This window comes from Caretta caretta, chromosome 5, assembly GCF_965140235.1.
Source record: "Caretta caretta isolate rCarCar2 chromosome 5, rCarCar1.hap1, whole genome shotgun sequence".
In the NCBI taxonomy this organism is placed as follows: Eukaryota; Metazoa; Chordata; order Testudines; family Cheloniidae; genus Caretta; species Caretta caretta.
This window is the reverse complement of record NC_134210.1, coordinates 36,116,291-36,133,314: the sequence shown is the minus strand read 5'-3', so window position 1 is coordinate 36,133,314 and position 17,024 is coordinate 36,116,291. Positions and strand designations below refer to the sequence as shown.

The following is a 17,024-nucleotide window of genomic DNA, read 5'->3' as shown; positions in this document are numbered from 1 at the left end:
CCTGTGGTTAACAAATCCTTGCTCTTGCTTCACTCAAGTCACCCACTCACAGCTGGATTACTCTGTCTGCCTGACAGCAGAGGGAATAAGTGTTTCACTGCTGTGATTTGTTCTGTGAAATTTCTGTTAGTGAACCTGGCTGGTTCACAGTCTTTATTTCTTGGGGGTGTGGAGTGGAGAGGGATGGGCAGGTTTAAATATCTGGACCAGGCGTAGTCTCTTAGACATGTCTACACTACAGCCCAAAACTGACCTATGTTAGGTTGACTTAAAGTCGGCTCAGTAATTACTGCGGTGGCTGATGTCCACGCTACCCTCCTTCTGTCAGTGATGCGTGTCCTCACCAGGAGCACTTCCCCTGACTGAAGAGGGCAGTGTGGCAGGCTAAGAGCCCTCCCACCTGGAGCTCAGCTTCCCTACTCAGCTCTTGGTGGGAGCTGGGGAGCCTTCCAGCAGCAGTATGGAGCCATGAAATTGACAAGACAGCTGATGTTAGGGTGACGCAGTGTCTACCTTCCTACACTGACATATGTCATACACTTCTCGTGTATATCATGTATGTTTGTTGGTGTCGTAGGACAACTACCTCAGCAGGACAAGGCTGTAGTGTATACACTGATATAATTTAGTCAACATAAGCTGCCTTACATTCCCCTAACTGTGTAGTGTTAGGCCTTAGTGTCCTTCTCTGACTTGAGCTTAGCCAGGGAGTAGTATTTGATAGCTGTTGCTCTCTACCTCCCTGTCAATATAAGGGCAAATAGAGACGAATAACTAGCATAACTTTCCCTCCATAGCTGATCCCAGGCAGGAGCAGACCTGCTGCCCACGCAGGATAAGGCTTTGGCCTGTCTAAAGCTCCTGCCAAGCTGACACCCATGTGGTTAGATGGGGAAGGATTCATTGCCACAGTCTGAGATCTGGGGAACTCTGAAAATGCTCAGTGGATACCCCCAAACTTTTTCACAAGAGCCCAGAGGTAGAGTCCCAGGACTGTGCTGTGGAAGTGGTAGGGGCAAGGGATGTCTAGTAACCACTTCTGGAGCTGCTGAAGAGGGGATATTTTTCCCATAAGAGCTGCACTAAACATCTGCGAAGCACAAGAGGCCCAGAGAACTCCCAGAGCCAGCAGCTGTAGGAGCTGTTTTCAGCTGAATGGGGCCTTGTGCTTTTTTTTCCCAGAAAAGCAGCAGATGAAACATCAGGCATAGTAAAGAAACCTGTGCCAGAAGGCACAGAAAAGAGGCAGCGTGGGTAGATGTTGCTAAAACATACACCATTTTATACCATCACACCCCATTACAGTTATTATGTGTGGGTGGGAGATAAATATATTTCCTCTGCCTACAGTTTCAAAGAATGCATGTTTAGTACTTGGCAAGGTGCAAACAAAAAGTTTGTGCATCTGATTTCCCCACCAGAGTTCCAGGCACGTCACACTAGAGAACCAGATAGGCGCTGCCTAAACCAGAAGTTGGTTGTACAGGAAGAGCAACAGTGATGTAGTTGCCCTAGTGTAAGCCCCTATTGTAGACGTGCTGCATCAGAGTAAAACACAACTCCTTTGAAACGAGAATAAGATATTAGAGCAAGTCACAGTTTGCAGATGTGCGCTAGGGGTTTGCACTGGTTCAGCTCCATCAGTGTTGCTGGGTCAGTGTATACAGATCTAATGGAGGCATGCCACAGTAGTGAATCAGGCCCAAAGTATTTTCATTTATGTAATTAAAGTACTTAGAAACGGAAAATAAGGAAGTTGGGGGCAGGCTTGGGCCCTGCTTGGGAACAATACAGGACAGTTGAATTCTGATCTCCTGGTGAGGCAGAGCCAAAGCACCTCCACCCACCTCCATGCTGCTGGCCCAATTCAGTAGGGTAATGCACACTGCACCATAAAAAAGGGTGATGAGAGCCCCTGCTCCAGCATGCACTCCCCCGAGACAGCCAAAATTGCTTGAGAGATCCCTGCTGCCCCCCCACACACACACAGCCGCTGCTTTCACACATGAAAATACTCCAGTTCATACTGCTGAATAAGCAGTGTTGAACTAGGCCCAGCATTCTTAAGTGTTAGCATGGCTACTTCCTTGTGGAACAGTCAATCAGGTGCCAAACTCTGCACCTGCTTAGAGCCAAATACTTCCCTTGCATATGTACACACACACACACTTCCCTTTGGCTTCACTAGGAGCTTTGCATGTGATTTCACCACAAACACAGGAGAATGTCTGTAGGTGAGTGAACACCCGGTCCTGTCATCCCCGTAGTTTCACTTGCTCTATTTAAACAGGGCCTTGGATGCTGTTTTTCCCCTTTCAGTCAAACAAGCAATAATCTTTGTAACCGGAAGGAAACTTAGTTGCATCGTGAAAGCATGTTTACTAAAGTTGAGACCAAATGTAATTTCTTTAAAATGTTCTAAATCCCAGATAATGCTGCCACTTAAATACAATAGTGGCAAAGGTTCTAGAAACGCCTTAAAAAGGTTTCCTCACTGTGCTGTGTTGCCAATTCTCATGACTTTTACAGAAAGTGTCACAGTATTTGGTCTTTTTCTTAAAGCTCCAGCTCCTGGAGTCAGGTAATTATATGAAAATTTCAGCTTTCATTTAAAAAAAAAAAAACACATTTCTAGGCTTTAGGCTTGGAGAGAGAAGTTGGAAAACAGAACCCTAAAGACTCAAAAATCAGAAGGGGGGGGAAAAAAACCAACCAACACACACCTGATCTATTGCAGCGCAAGTTCATGTTGTTTGAATGATGCTAAGTTTATCAAACTTGTGCCCAGAAACATTTGCTCCTTGGCAACAATTAAACTTTCATTAGTACACGTTTTGTGATGAAATCGTAGATTATTTGTTGAGATTTATAGGGGAAGACTTGACAGCTTTTTCTTACTCTGACTTACTGAGAGTTACTTGAAGTTCAGGCTCTCTGAGAACAAGACTGTACCCTTTGGAGCTGTGGGTAGAGGGCGCCCTTTGCTTATGGAAGGATCGCGGCTGCCTCTTCAGCAGCTTTCCTTTCTCTCCCACTAGGTTCCATAGAAGGCTCTCGCTTGGCCTGGGGAATTTCCATATAGAGAAGGTGGAGGGAGTAGGCAGGCTCCAGAAGGTGGGAGCACGAGGCAGAGGAAATATCATTTTCCCCACTCTCCATCTCCCATAGACAGCCCTTGAGGAGAGTTAATATGGCCTGATGAGCCCTCTAGGTGCTGGGAAACCCCTTCAGGGGGAATAGCTGGCAGCGCAGGCTGGAGGTGAAGCCACCCATGGCAATGCAGAAGTGCAGGATCTGCATGTGGATGGCCTGGAGTCCCTCCTGAATCCTATGGTTCAGGTTATCTTGGAGACCCCTGGTTTCTTTGGGGAGAGGTGATCCCTCCCTCCAAAGGTATAATAAAGAAAAGAGTTTCCTAGTTCAGTGGGTGTTTCCTTTAGGGCCATGGTCTAGCCCTATGTCTGTTGGGGGATAAGGTGTGTAACCTGTAACTCTTTGCTAGGTAGGTTTCAGAGTAACAGCCGTGTTAGTCTGTATTCGCTAAAAGAAAAGGAGTACTTGTGGCACCTTAGAGACTAACCAATTTATTTGAGCATAAGCTTGCGTGAGCTACAGCTCACTTCATCGGATGCATACTGTGGAAAGTGTAGAAGATCTTTTTATACACACTAAGCATGAAAAAATACCTCCTTCCACCCCACTCTCCTGCTGGTAATAGCTTATCTAAAGTGATCACTCTCCTTACAATGACAGGTTTCAGAGTAACAGCCATGTTAGTCTGTATTCGCAAAAAGAAAAGGAGTACTTGTGGCACCTTAGAGACTAACCAATTTATTTGAGCATGAGCTTTCGTGAGCTACAGCTCACTTCATCGGATGCATACCGTGGAAACTGCAGCAGACTTTATATACACACAGAGAATATGAAACAATACCTTCTCCCACCCCACTGTCCTGCTGGTAATAACAAACAAGAGGAAATAGGCTACCTTGCATAATGACTTAGCCACTCCCAGTCTCTATTTAAGCCTAAATTAATTAAGTCATTATGCAAGTCATTATGCAAGGTCATTAAGTCATTAAGTCATTATGCAAGGCAGCCTATTTCCTCTTGTTTTTTCCTACCCCCCCCCAGATGTTCTGGTTTAACTTGGATTTAAACTTGGAGAGTGGTCAGTTTGGATGAGCTATTACCAGCAGGAGAGTGAGTTTGTGTGTGTATGGGGGTGGGGGGTGTGTGTGAGAAAACCTGGATTTGTGCTGGAAATGGCCCACCTTGATTATCATGCACATTGTAGGGAGAATGGTCACTTTGGATGAGCTATTACCAGCAGGATAGTGAGTTTGTGTGTGTGGTTTTTGGGAGGGGGGTGAGGGGGTGAGAGAACCTGGATTTGTGCAGGAAATGGCCCAACTTGATTATCATGCACATTGTGTAAAGAGTTGTCACTTTGGATGGGCTATCACCAGCAGGAGAGTGAATTTGTGTGGGGGGGTGGAGGGTGAGAAAACCTGGATTTGTGCTGGAAATGGCCCAACCTGATGATCACTTTAGATAAGCTATTACCAGCAGGACAGTGGGGTGGGAGGAGGTATTGTTTCATATTCTCTGTGTGTATATAAAGTCTGCTGCAGTTTCCACGGTATGCATCCGATGAAGTGAGCTGTAGCTCACGAAAGCTCATGCTCAAATAAATTGGTTAGTCTCTAAGGTGCCACAAGTGCTCCTTTTCTCCTTACAATGTGTATGATAATCAAGGTGGGCCATTTCCAGCACAAATCCAGGGTTTAACAAGAACGTCGGGGGCGGGGGGGGGCTTAGGAAAAAACAAGGGGAAATAGGTTACCTTGTATAATGACTTAGCCACTCCCAGTCTCTATTCAAGCCTAAGTTATTGTATCCAATTTGCAAATGAATTCAAATTCAACAGTTTCTCGCTGGAGTCTGGATTTGAATTCATTTGCAAATTGGATACAATTAACTTAGCCACTCCCAGTCTCTATTCAAGCCTAAGTCATTATGCAAGGTAACCATTTCCCCTTGTTTTTTCCTACCCCCCCACCCGCGCCCCGACATTCTTGTTAAACCCTGGATTTGTGCTGGAAATGGCCCACCTTGATTATCATACACATTTTAAGGAGAGTGATCACATTAGATAAGCTATTACCAGCAGGAGAGTGGGGTGGGAAGAGGTATTTGTTCATGCTTTATGTGTATAAAAAGATCTTCTACACTTTCCACAGTATGCATCCGATGAAGTGAGCTGTAGCTCACGCAAGCTTATGCTCAAATAAATTGGTTAGTCTCTAAGGTGCCACAAGTACTCCTTTTCTCTTTGCTAGGTAGAGTTTGCTTGTGTTTTCAGACAACTTTTTCATTTTTAAACTTAACTTGCTGTCTGCTGGTTTCATGTGTTTTCCCAGGAATGCCTAAGGCTTGGGGTGACTATTTAACTTTAAAAAAAATTTCTAAGTTCTAAATTTTTTTAAAAAAATCTGAATCAAGCCTCACCCTTCAGTTCCCTCATTCTTCAACGTACTCACATCCGCGATCTTTCCTCATGCAAATAGTGTCCTCCCATTGAAGTGAAAGGGACTTCTGACAGGGATAGTTTGTTTTTTTTTTTCTACAGAAGTGAGGGCTGAACAGTCGGGCTGTTGATGTTCAAACAGTGAATAATAAAGAATTGCAAATAAGGAGAATTTAAGTAAATAAAAGCTATTTACATCTGTTCTTACAGGGACTTTTCAAAAATGTGCCTCTGCCTTTGAATATACACATTTATTTATTTTGATTTATAATAAACAAAGGGGCTTGTCCACTGCTCTGGATCTCAGTATTCAGCTATAACCTCACTAGCGTAATCAGGTCATCAAAACAACTAACCAGAGCTTAGATGATTTCCCCCCTAAATGCAGGCCCTTCAACTGAAGACATGCCATGTCGTTTTTCCAGTCCACCAGCTACCGTGGAAGAGGAATGGGGTCATGACACCTCCATGTTCCCTGCAATGTGCCTAGCATCACTGATGGTAACAGTAATCCAGAGAGTACACAGGCAGGGCCAGCTGTGATCTAACCCCTAGATGAGCCACTGACTGCCAGACTATTCAATAGTAATGGGATGGAGCCATGTGACAGAAACAACAGGTGAATAACAGATGATTAACAGACATCTTCTTTGCAGATGGTCTGTGTGTAGCCCCCTGGCTGAATGCCAGAACATAAGTAAGGGGCATGCCCCCACACCTTTTGAATGCCCACATGTTTTAATTTTCTGTATCTTATCAAAATGCAGCATCATGACTCATCTTCTCCTCGGGTACCAACAAATGAATCCTCAACAACAAAAATAATGGAAAGTTCTGCTGCTTTGTAGTACAGAATAAAGAACCCGCAGGAGCACACTCATTTGTTAAAACCACACCATAATTCATCCACAGAAACCAGTTGACACAATACTGTGCTAAAAGGGAGAAAGATCGCAACTCGTTTTAGTCATAATCGTAGTACTTGATAAACCCTGTGCCCTCTTTACAGAAATTTCCATATACATATAAGGTGTCAAATAGACAATGTCAGTGTTTCATACAACTTTTATTTGAACAATACTTACAACAAAGACAGGGACAAACCAACACTTCAGACAGATAGCTTTTCCTCAAGGAATCCTTGGTCATTTGGTAGCTTTTGGAAAGCACAAAGGCTATACAGTAGAAACTCAGAGTTATGGACACTTCAGGAATGGAGAAATGAAATGGTCTGTAACTCTGAAGAAGAGGTTATGGACTTCAGTGACATGCAGGGCTGGTGCTGCATCCGCAGGGTGGGAGGAGCCAGGGCTCAGGACAGGGAGGGAAAGTTGGGGCTTCTGACTCTCGGGACGGAGGCTCAGGGTTTCTGCCACGCAGGAGCATTGGGGCTCAGTGCTTTAGACTTTGGGGGGAGCGCTGCGGTTGGGGCTTCAGCCCCATGGCTCCAACCACGGCTTCAGCCCCCTCAGGGGGGCCAGGGTTCGGGGCTCTCCACAGCTCCGCTCCCTGCTTCAATGGGTGGGGACCCACACCAGGGCTCAGGGCTTTAGCTACGGAGGGAGCACTCGGGCTGAAACCAGTGCCCCCTTGTAGCTAAAGCCCTGAACCCCGGCACGGGGCTGAAACCAGGAGCGCAGCTACGGGGCTCCCCCTACTCCCGTCTAAGCCTGGAGCACTCTAGCCTGGAGCGCTAGAAGCCCAGAGCCCTGACTGCCCCACCCCCCTGCAGCTAGGCTCTGACCTCCCATGGCTGAAGTCCTGAACTTCAAGGCTAAAGCCCCGAGACAGTACAGTATTTGCTTTTTTTGTGTCTGCGCTGCTGCCTGATTGACTTCTGGTTCCAGAGGGTGTCTGGTTCACCGGTAAGTCCGTAACTCTGGTGTTCATATCTTTGAGGTTCCACTGTAATATGATTATGGCTGGATAGTTATTTTAGAAATACGTCTGCTAACTGATCCAGTGACAAATATTTGTCTGTAGTGTTTTCAGGGCCCTTACAGCAGAGTTTTTTGCACAATACAATCTCTCCCCAAGAGTGGCACAAAACAAAACCACATTAGGACAGTATGGTTCTGTAAGAGTCACTGCATCAGTGGGTGCTTTGAGGATGAAGCATCAAGGATACGGGCAAACAAATGACATCATGGATTCACTTGGGAAGTATACAGGCTTCATTCTGATTCTCATCTGTATAACTCCATTGACTTCAGTGGAGTTATTCTTAATTTACATTGGTGTGAAATCCATAATCAGATCCCATGAATTCATAGGCCCAGTTTCTGAGCTGTGTCCAAGTAGTATTTGGTTAAGCATCGGGGAGGGGAGAAATGTGGAGATGGTGTTAAAGCACCTTTACATTCCCAAATGCTGGGCTGCACCCATCCTGTCCCCAACATAAAGTACAGCAGCCTCAGGGCTGCTTTACTTTTTACTGGCTTCCAATCGCAAAGGGTATTGTGGCAGCCTGGGAACACCAGGAGTAGAGATGTCTCAGCCATGCTTCCTCTATGCTGGTGTAGATGAAGAAGTGTGCATAGGTTGTACACCACCCAAGGAGTCTTCCACACGTGAAATCCTCATGTGACCGGATCTTCTGGATTTACAGGAAATACCTCAGAAAAAGAGAAATATTAGGGGCTGTGGGCACAGGACCATTCCAGAATAAGAAGCAAAATTAGTTAGGACTACAAAATAACAGTAATCTCAAATACCTTGTTTTGCTCAGCATTCAACAAAAGGGATCCAGGGTAATTAAAGTGATCATTAAAAAATACAGAAACTGCCAGTTCTAGAGAGGGGCAAGTTAATGTTTTAAAAGACTGAGATGAGGAATTTTCAATAGAGTACCTGATGACTATAAAAAGTACCTGATGACTATAAAAATTAAAAGGCAAATGAAGAACTATACTTTTAAGGAGGAAAAATTAGAAAACCATTGGCCAATTGGATGAAATGTTCAGACATATTTTAAGGGAGCCATTGTGTCATTATTTGGGAGAAAAGATTCCAATCAACACACTGCTCAGGTTTGTTATCTTTGATGCAGTTAGCCATTTGGCAGATAACAGGAAGCCAGTGGATATTGTATATTTGGATTTCAATGTGGCCATCAGTTAATTATCACATTATAAGCTTCTAAATAAACTGGAAAAATGCCAACTGATAAAGTACCATTGCACGGAACACAAACTAATTGTTAAACAAGGTTGTAAAACAGTAATCATCAAAGGTCCAACTCTCTGTTCCTTACTCTTGCTGAGCAGTACTTACAATTGTAATCCCATTGAAGTCACTGGAACTATTTATATAAGTACAACTCACCACGATGAAGGGGTGCAGAATTTAGTCCCAAGTTAAGACCCCCAGTGTGGAACCGAGAGAAGGGAATAACAGAGCCTAAGCCAATCTGGGGGTTTATACTATTTTGTATAGTCTTGATTAAAAACAGAGAGGAAAATGTAAATGCTCTTCAAAGGGACACATGCAAATACATGTTTGTATCCCTCTAAATTCTGTGTTTCATAAAAATCAAAACATTTCTGAGAAAGTATTAATGGATGTTTATATGCTGTCTGTCTTTGGATATTTCTATTATGGTACCTTATTTGTTATTTCTACAATGCCCAGAGGCATTCTAGAAAACTCACAAACCAGACAATTTTGGGAGGGGCAGGAATTCTCAAATCTGAAATAAACAGAAAATGCTGTTATTGTATTTATTCCTCCCAAGAATAGACAGCACAGTCTAACATGTGCTTCATTGTTAAATGCTTCTCTTCCCCTTACTTGTTTTCCAGAGTGGAAACAGGATTCTGTGTTCCATCATTCTGAACCATCACCAGGGTCCATCGATAATAAACTATGATGATGAGAATGGGAAGACGTGTATGCACATTGCTGCTGCTGCAGGTTACAGTGACATTATCAGTGAGCTGGCTAGAGTCCCGGAGTGCAATCTACAGGCCCTTGATGTGGATGACAGGTACCCATGGAAATGTACTGAAAGTGCTGGAAACCCCCAGCTCTAAGTCCCATTGTATTACCTGAGCCTAAGAATGTCTGTTTAATAATCATGTTTCCTGTTCTACAGGGCATGACCTATTTAATTTAACTGAATTTTCTGAGAATTGTGTGTGCTTAGCGACTCTGGAAATCAGGCCATGATATTTATAGAACTGCTGACTCATGTAAATGGTTTTTTATGCTATTCCTGGAAGGAAAAGATGGTGATTATATACAGGGGGTTGTTACTGTTTGATTCGCTAAAATTAGGCATTTCTTCCAAAATACCAGAACAAGAACCTACAACTTTGGGGTGAAGCCCTGGCCCCATTGAAGTCAATGACAAAACTCCCATTGATTTTGGTGGATGCAGTCTTTCACCCTTACTATTCTAAGATGTTAGAGCCTAATTTTCCAAGATGCTGAGAACCTCATCTCCCATTCTCATAGGAAGCATTTTGCACCATTGTATTGTACATGCAGAAGATTCCTCCTCTTTACTGTTTAGGGTCCCACTCCTGTTTCCATCAAAGTCGATGGGAGTTCTGGCATTGAGTTCAGTAAGACTAGAACCCGAGGGCTGTCAGTAACAGCTCTCAGACTTAGTTCAATTATGGGCCTATTCTATTCCCCATAAAGTCAATGTCAAAAGTCGCACTAGCTTCAGTGGGAGCAGGATTGTTCCTTTAGGATTTACACATTTAATTCTTTATGGAAAAGTCCTATAAAACTTAATAGAGATTAAACCAACAGGATTCTACAGATTTTACCCTAAACATCTTCAATATGTAAATGAGAAAAAAAAATTCTATTAAATTCCCTCACATTTTCCTTTAACGGATACCATGTTGGAGACTGGACAATGCCTTGTAAACCCTCATTAGCTGTCCTTTCAGTTCTGTTCCCTGTTACGCTCATTTGAAATTAGTGGGTTGCACCATGTTCACACATTTCCTCTTATATTCACCTATTGTCATTCACAGTCTTTCTTATTTGGCATGTTCTGTACCTTGCAGCTTGTTTCAATTTGAGAAATATAAGCTGTGGTTTTTCTGGGTAATGTTACAATTTTGAGCCCAAATATTAGTTTCTAGACCCTAGGCCCAAATAATGCTTCTTTCACTGTGACTTCAGAGGTTCCTGGTTGCAGAAAATCAGATAGGTTCCCCTACACAAAAAAGGATCAGGACAGCGTGATTTAGAAAATGGATCTGCCTCTGTATGGGTCTTCTGCTGATCATCGTCCACTATGTAATAGGAACACGGCAGCAAAAGAAGCTACTGCAGTCTGATGGATGAAGTAGCAGTTGCAGAGTAAATCCACTACTGCTCTGTGGCTAGAGAGAGCATCCTTTCCCCTACACCCTCACAGATGGGTCCAGTGCAGAGGTGGGAAGGATTTGCCACTGGACAATGGAGACTAGAAAGCTTTTCTTCAAACTCCACACTGAGAATTTTAGGCAGTTCTTTCCCTAGTTCAGATCCACCAGTGCTAGCAATCATGGAGTGTTAATGTAGATCAACCACAAGCATTTTTACCACCACATCATTGAGAGCGCTAGTGGATGCACTCTGTGTAGATGCGGGCTAAGTAATACTGAAATAGTTCTCATTGGGTCATTAATTTGTTCCATATTTTCCCTAGGACGCCTCTGCACTGGGCTGCAGCAGCAGGGAACGCTGACTGTGTACAGACTCTGCTGCAGCTGGGGATAGATAGTAGCTCTCGGGACATCAATGAAAACACTCCTCTGACATACGCCTTGTACTGTGGGCACACAGCATGCATCAAGCTGCTCTCTCAGGAGAACAGGTAAAGGAACAAGAAATCAAAGAACCTCTTGCTTTTGCCAGCAGGTCACTTGCTAGAACAGTATATCAGTAGGAAAGAAATGACATTTCCTTCTCTCTGCATGCTACTGAGGAGTGTAAGAGCCGCGTAACTACTGAAATTAATTTGCAGTTCCTATACAACGATTGGTTCACATTCTTCACTATAAATAGCAATGGTAAAGTCAGTCAACTAATGAATGACCTGTCTCAGATAGGGTTCAGAATAATAACTGTAGGGTTCAGAACAAATCAAACATGAATTTAGTTGTAAATCAATACAGCAATGTCTCCTGCACAAAATACACTTTATGGGACAATTTTTGCCCTCAAATATCTGCCTTCTGTGGAAGCCCATGGAGGTTAGCTATGTGTTCATGTAACCACCATTGGTTCATGTAACTATGGCAGAATTTGCCCCACTAAATATAATAGTCATGTTCAATAAATGGCTAATAATGTAAGCTTTCATACCCATAACTTTAAAATAGTTTTCACCCTTGATAAAATGTTTTTGTCTATGATTACTTCTGTGCCTTGCTGTCTACATGTTTTCACTTTTCTAAACCTCTTCTATTAAAGAGGCTTTATTATTTGTCTGTCTACCAATTATTTTTCCTTTTATCAATGGCTCCAATTTTGTTCATTTAGGTTCTCCTTCACTGGTAGAAAAACTCACTTATAAAGACTGAAAGCTATCATGCTTTTTGGGTTCTTTTTCAGACTTTTGTCACATTTCTTTATCCTGCCCTTTTCTTTCCAATCAGCAGTCAGTATTATTTCCTGTGTACAAAGGGTGAGACGTACTTCAAATGATCTTTGAGGCTGCTGCAAACTCTATTTCCTGAGCAGCCTCTAGAAGTTGATTATTTAGGCAGCAACAGCCTCCTGTAAAACCTGCTGAAGCCAGACTACGTCAAACTATGATCTTTTTAGAGCTCCCAAAACTGTGTGAGGTCTGCTCGGCACTTGGATGAGCAACCTCCAAGGAAAGTCCTGGGGCACAGTAAAAAAATGGTATTGATTTAACGGTGGCTTTGTTTTGCTGAACCATTGCCCCTCACGTGGTGCTAGCAATCGCTGTGCAGTTGGAAATACCAGCTTTCAAATTTGACATAAAACAAAGGCTGCTTTGTCTTTCAAGATCCCAATGCATTTTTTCTTGTTAAAAGGAGTCCCAGTGTACTGGCATAAAGTGCATTTATACTCTGAAAACTGCCCACAAAATTGGCACCCCAGGTTCCAAATCTATTAATGTCTCAAAGATTCCAGACCAAATGTACTCAGTTTCCAAATTAAAAAAAGGTTGTTTTTTTAACTACCTGCCCTGTAAATTCAGCCTGGCATTTGAGTTAAGCTCTGTTATTTTTGGCTAATGCATCACCATCTAATGTATTCTTAATACACACAAAAAGCAGATCAGTTGAGTCAGAAGGCACCGTTTTTAGTTTCTTTTTTGATCATAAATGTCCTTTACATTCCAGTTTTGGCAATACCATTCAACCTACTTAAATTACTCCTGCAGCTTCTTCTGGATATGACAGTCTTCATTTTGTGTGCTAAGACAGGCAAGATTTCTTTTAAGATTCAGGACATTTGTACAAAAACTCTGAAGGATTTCCACTTTCCGTTCTCATATTTATTTATTTATTATTTTCTAGTAGATCTGAGCCAGTCCATCACCCTCCTTCACAGAACAATAAAATCCTAAAGAAGGAAGGAAGATTCAGTATGCTTAACCAAATCTTCTCCTGCAAAAAGAAGAAAGATGATCAGAAAACAAACCAGAAAGACAGAGGCAGAGACAGATATCAAAGGGAAGAGACCTCGGAAGTTGATGACATTATCACTACATTTGATTGCATTATGGACACGAACTGTAAAGACAACTCCGAGGAATGTATGACCACTGTTGACTTTAAAAGAAGAAGCACAGACACCCAGAAGTACCTCATATCAGAAAAGAAGCAGCCAGAGTGTAATGGACTTCCTCCAATAAGAACACAAAGTCTCCCCCCCATTACTATAGACAAATCTTTTCGAACAACTTCCTACAGTGCAACTTCAAGTGTCTGCTTGGCTACTAATGCCTACCATTTTGCACACAGGTCTCAGAAAAGTAGAAGTGAACATGACTTGTTAAATCACAGAAGTAGCTGCCAGACTTTATCAGACAATCCTTGGAACACAGATGCTAACCAAATACTCTCATATAAAGTCTGTACTGCAACTTCTTCAGATAAACTGATAGATGGTTTACTCTCTGAAAGATCCAGCCATGTGCTTTTGTGCCCTCCCCACCTTCCCTATCTGCCTAGTTCTCCATCAGGTAATTTCTTTGTTCAATATCCCCTGTATCATCTAATCTCTACAGACATGGCAGGTTGGATAGGGGCATGTTGGAAATATAGGTAAGTCTGACTGCTGATATTTCTAATTTTTTTAGTTTATTCTTCCTGTATGCAGTAGGACTTCCAAAACAGCATCTTAAGAGATTTTTAGTTAATATATTGTCTTTTCAGCACTTCAGTTATATGTGCTGTGTTCAAGTTTATGTTGTCTTCAGTGCTGAATTAAAGTTGGTAAATTTACTGAGAAAGTAAATGCTTTTACCTAGTATTTTGTAAGCTGTTCTATAATGATAATGAAACTAAAGAAGAGCCTGAGCTACAAGGTTCTGAAGTGAATTTGGAGCTGACGTTTGGCAGTTTGGGATCCCATGTTTTGATTCACGTCTGTCTCTTCATGAATCTGTCTATCAGGCCCTGATTCAGGAAATAACTTAAGCATACAAGCAATTTTAACTTCATTCCCAATTGTACTTCTCGCATGCTTCAAGTTCAGCACATGTTTACGTACCTTCCCAAAGTGGGATCTTAGAGTGCACCAAGCACCATAATATCTAGATGCAAATTGAAAATTAAACAAAAAAAACCCGCTATTTGTACACCAATTCCAAGAATAGATGTAATTTAAGTATTTGTATCTACCACCACTGCTGTTGAGGGACTATGTCAGAGCCCACTATCCTTCAGTTCAAGGAGGATTGGAAAGGACTCCTTTCTGATACAAACCCTTAACTGGTCAGATGCATCACTATTGAGCCATGGCTGCCTCCTGCATGGCAGTGAAGACTGAACAATCCACTAAGCTACTTACTGCACAGTAGCTGAACTTTCATTACATTTGTAATAGAGACTCTGTAGACAAGATAATTTCAGAATAACTGATGTTATGCAAATAAGGGCTGGAAATTATTTGTAGAGGGTTAAGTAGAGCCAGGTTCCTAAAAGTTTGACAGACCTTGGCTGATTAAATTCACACAGTCTGGGACCCCAGATCTCTGCCTAGGGATGTTTTTTTCCCTACCTTCCCCTTTGCCATCCTTCTCACTACATGCACCCAAGACTCCAGATGAACTAGCAGTGATTGATGTGATGCAATCATCTCTAGATTGAATTAATCAGGGTTCACTTCACACAACCCTTAAGAAACAAATCCTGTCGGACTTTTTTGCAACCCAAGCGTAAACTAAAACCAAGGAGGCTGAGGAATCATTTAGGGTCATGCAAGAGGTTTTCACTCAGAGAAATGGGATAAAACTGAATAAAGGAAAACGGAGACTGAATATTTGGAAACATTCCCCAAGTCTGTGGAGTACTTTCCCTGGGGAAGTGATGAAAGCCCTATCACTTAAGTAATTTAAATCTAGATTGTTGGCTTTTCTTAAGAAGGCATAATATGGTAAGGGTCAATCCTACTATGCTGGAGGGAGGGAGAGATGGACGGACAGACAGGATCACCTAGTTGCTATCCTTCCAAGAGTTTTCTGTGTCTTAAAGCCCCAATCTTGCAAATGAATTGAAACAAATAGACATTTGTATCCACATACAGACCCCATTAACTTCCATGGGGCTTGGGGTGGGTGTAAAGTTCTGCCTGCTTGGGTCTGCTTGCAGGATCATGGCCCACGTATGGAACCTACAGGAAACAGTTAACTCATTATGATGGGAGCTCTTTGTGTATCAAAGGGAAGAATGTATCCCCTTATCTGTAATGGTTTGCAATTTACCTTAGAGGTATGAAAAATTACAGTTAGAAAATTAACTTACTAAATAAAGCTGGAGCACTATGAGAGTTCAGTAATCTGTGTACAAGCTCAGCTGCTCTTTAACAAGGAAAATTTTCCAACAGTAAGAAGATTCCCATAAGCTAGAATAGAGGACATCCATTGAAATGAATAAAACAAGGGCACCTAAACAGGCAGCTCGCTAGTTGATGGGAACATATTGCATAGCCCAGGTATTGTCTTAAAATTTCATGATAGAAAAGAGCTGTGTGTGTTGTTTAAAATCTGTCTGCTGTTGTAATTAGGGACACCTGCATCCCTGTTATTAACACTGCATTTACTTTATGAATTCAGAGCCTCTTGGCTCTTACTTTAGCTCTGGGTTTTTTATCCTCCATAGCTTTCACAGCATTTCCCTGCCTGCAGGATCGTAGATGTTTGGAAGTAAATTAAGGTTCCCCACCAGACAGCTGGGCTTGATATAGGGGAGGCCCTTTCATAAAGCCCACCATTTTCTTCATCTTTGCACAGGGGGTAGGGATAAGAGAGAAAGATACATTTTGGCTCTTTACAGGGATTAAATGTTAATATTCTTTTCCTCCATTTTCAATACTGACAATGGTTGCTACATATAACTTCCTATCCACTGAAAATATAGGACAAAATTATGATTATCAGTCATCTGGGGGGGTTTTAGTAGCTGAAGTTAATTTGCAAGTCGTCAGCTCAGCTGAAATTCAGCATTTAAGCCCTAAAATGGAGTTATCTTTACTAAAATTTAGAGCTATATTTTATGCTAATGCTACTGAGACATCTGTCATGAAACTGGGGATTTCTTGGTGGTTTTTTGTACTCTTGGCAATGAAAGCTCAGCTGATCTATTTACTGATACCTGACATTTATTCAAAGGGCAGAGTGTGGTGTTGGTAGCATCGGGCATTTTGAGCCTCACCATCTTATCACTGGCACAAATTTAGAACAAAAACACTGTCTTGGATTGTCTCCATCAGCGCATGACCCGGGTAGAACAAGGAGGATCAACTATCCCAAAAAACATTGGCAACATTGCAGCAGAAACTCCTGTCAGCTGCAGCTTTGAGTTGGCATCAGCGATACAGAATATTTTGCTTAAATGAGCCTTGCCAGTAAAACACACACAACCCTTCATCTACTCTGTGGAACGGAAAGGAGTTAAATTACAGAAATTCCAAGCAATATGGGAAAGGGATCCCCAGTATAGGGTGGAAAGGCAGGTGCACAAGATGTTTCCGACCCGCACCATGTAACCACCTCCCACCCTTCTTTATTGTTCATTTGTTTCTTGTGCATATTGCTAAGCCATCAGGCACAAGACTAGACCTTGTTATGTGTTTGTACAGCACCCAGGATATCTTGAGTGCTATGACAGGGTAATCTAAAAAATGGGCTAATAATAAAAAAGGGAACATGTTTTGGCATAGAGGGCAAGGAGCTGGGCAATAGCTGATCTTTTCAAAGCTAAGGGGTAAATTATGATACCCTATGCATCAGAAGTTATTTCTGTGCCACTTGAAACCCCCCTGCAGGGATCATGTCCCCATTTGCAAATGG

The 17,024-nt window shown here is 42.4% G+C and overlaps 1 protein-coding gene across 7 annotated transcripts in view; it reads left to right on the top strand.

Moving 5' to 3' along the window:
• Positions 1 to 17,024, top strand: part of ANKRD55 (ankyrin repeat domain 55) — a 92,256-nt gene that overhangs the window by 60,756 nt on the left and 14,476 nt on the right. For 4 of the 7 annotated variants that reach the window (XM_075128474.1, XM_048851836.2, XM_048851834.2 and 1 more), the window contains 3 exons: positions 9,331 to 9,515; positions 11,181 to 11,348; positions 13,027 to 13,694. In XM_075128474.1, coding sequence (XP_074984575.1) covers positions 9,331 to 9,515; positions 11,181 to 11,348; positions 13,027 to 13,694 — 1,021 coding nt within the window. Of the gene's footprint in view, positions 1 to 9,330; positions 9,516 to 11,180; positions 11,349 to 13,026; positions 13,777 to 15,559; positions 15,668 to 17,024 lie in introns of all 7 variants that reach the window. The other 3 variants (XR_012668401.1, XM_048851835.2, XM_048851837.2) reach the window with 3 other exon arrangements.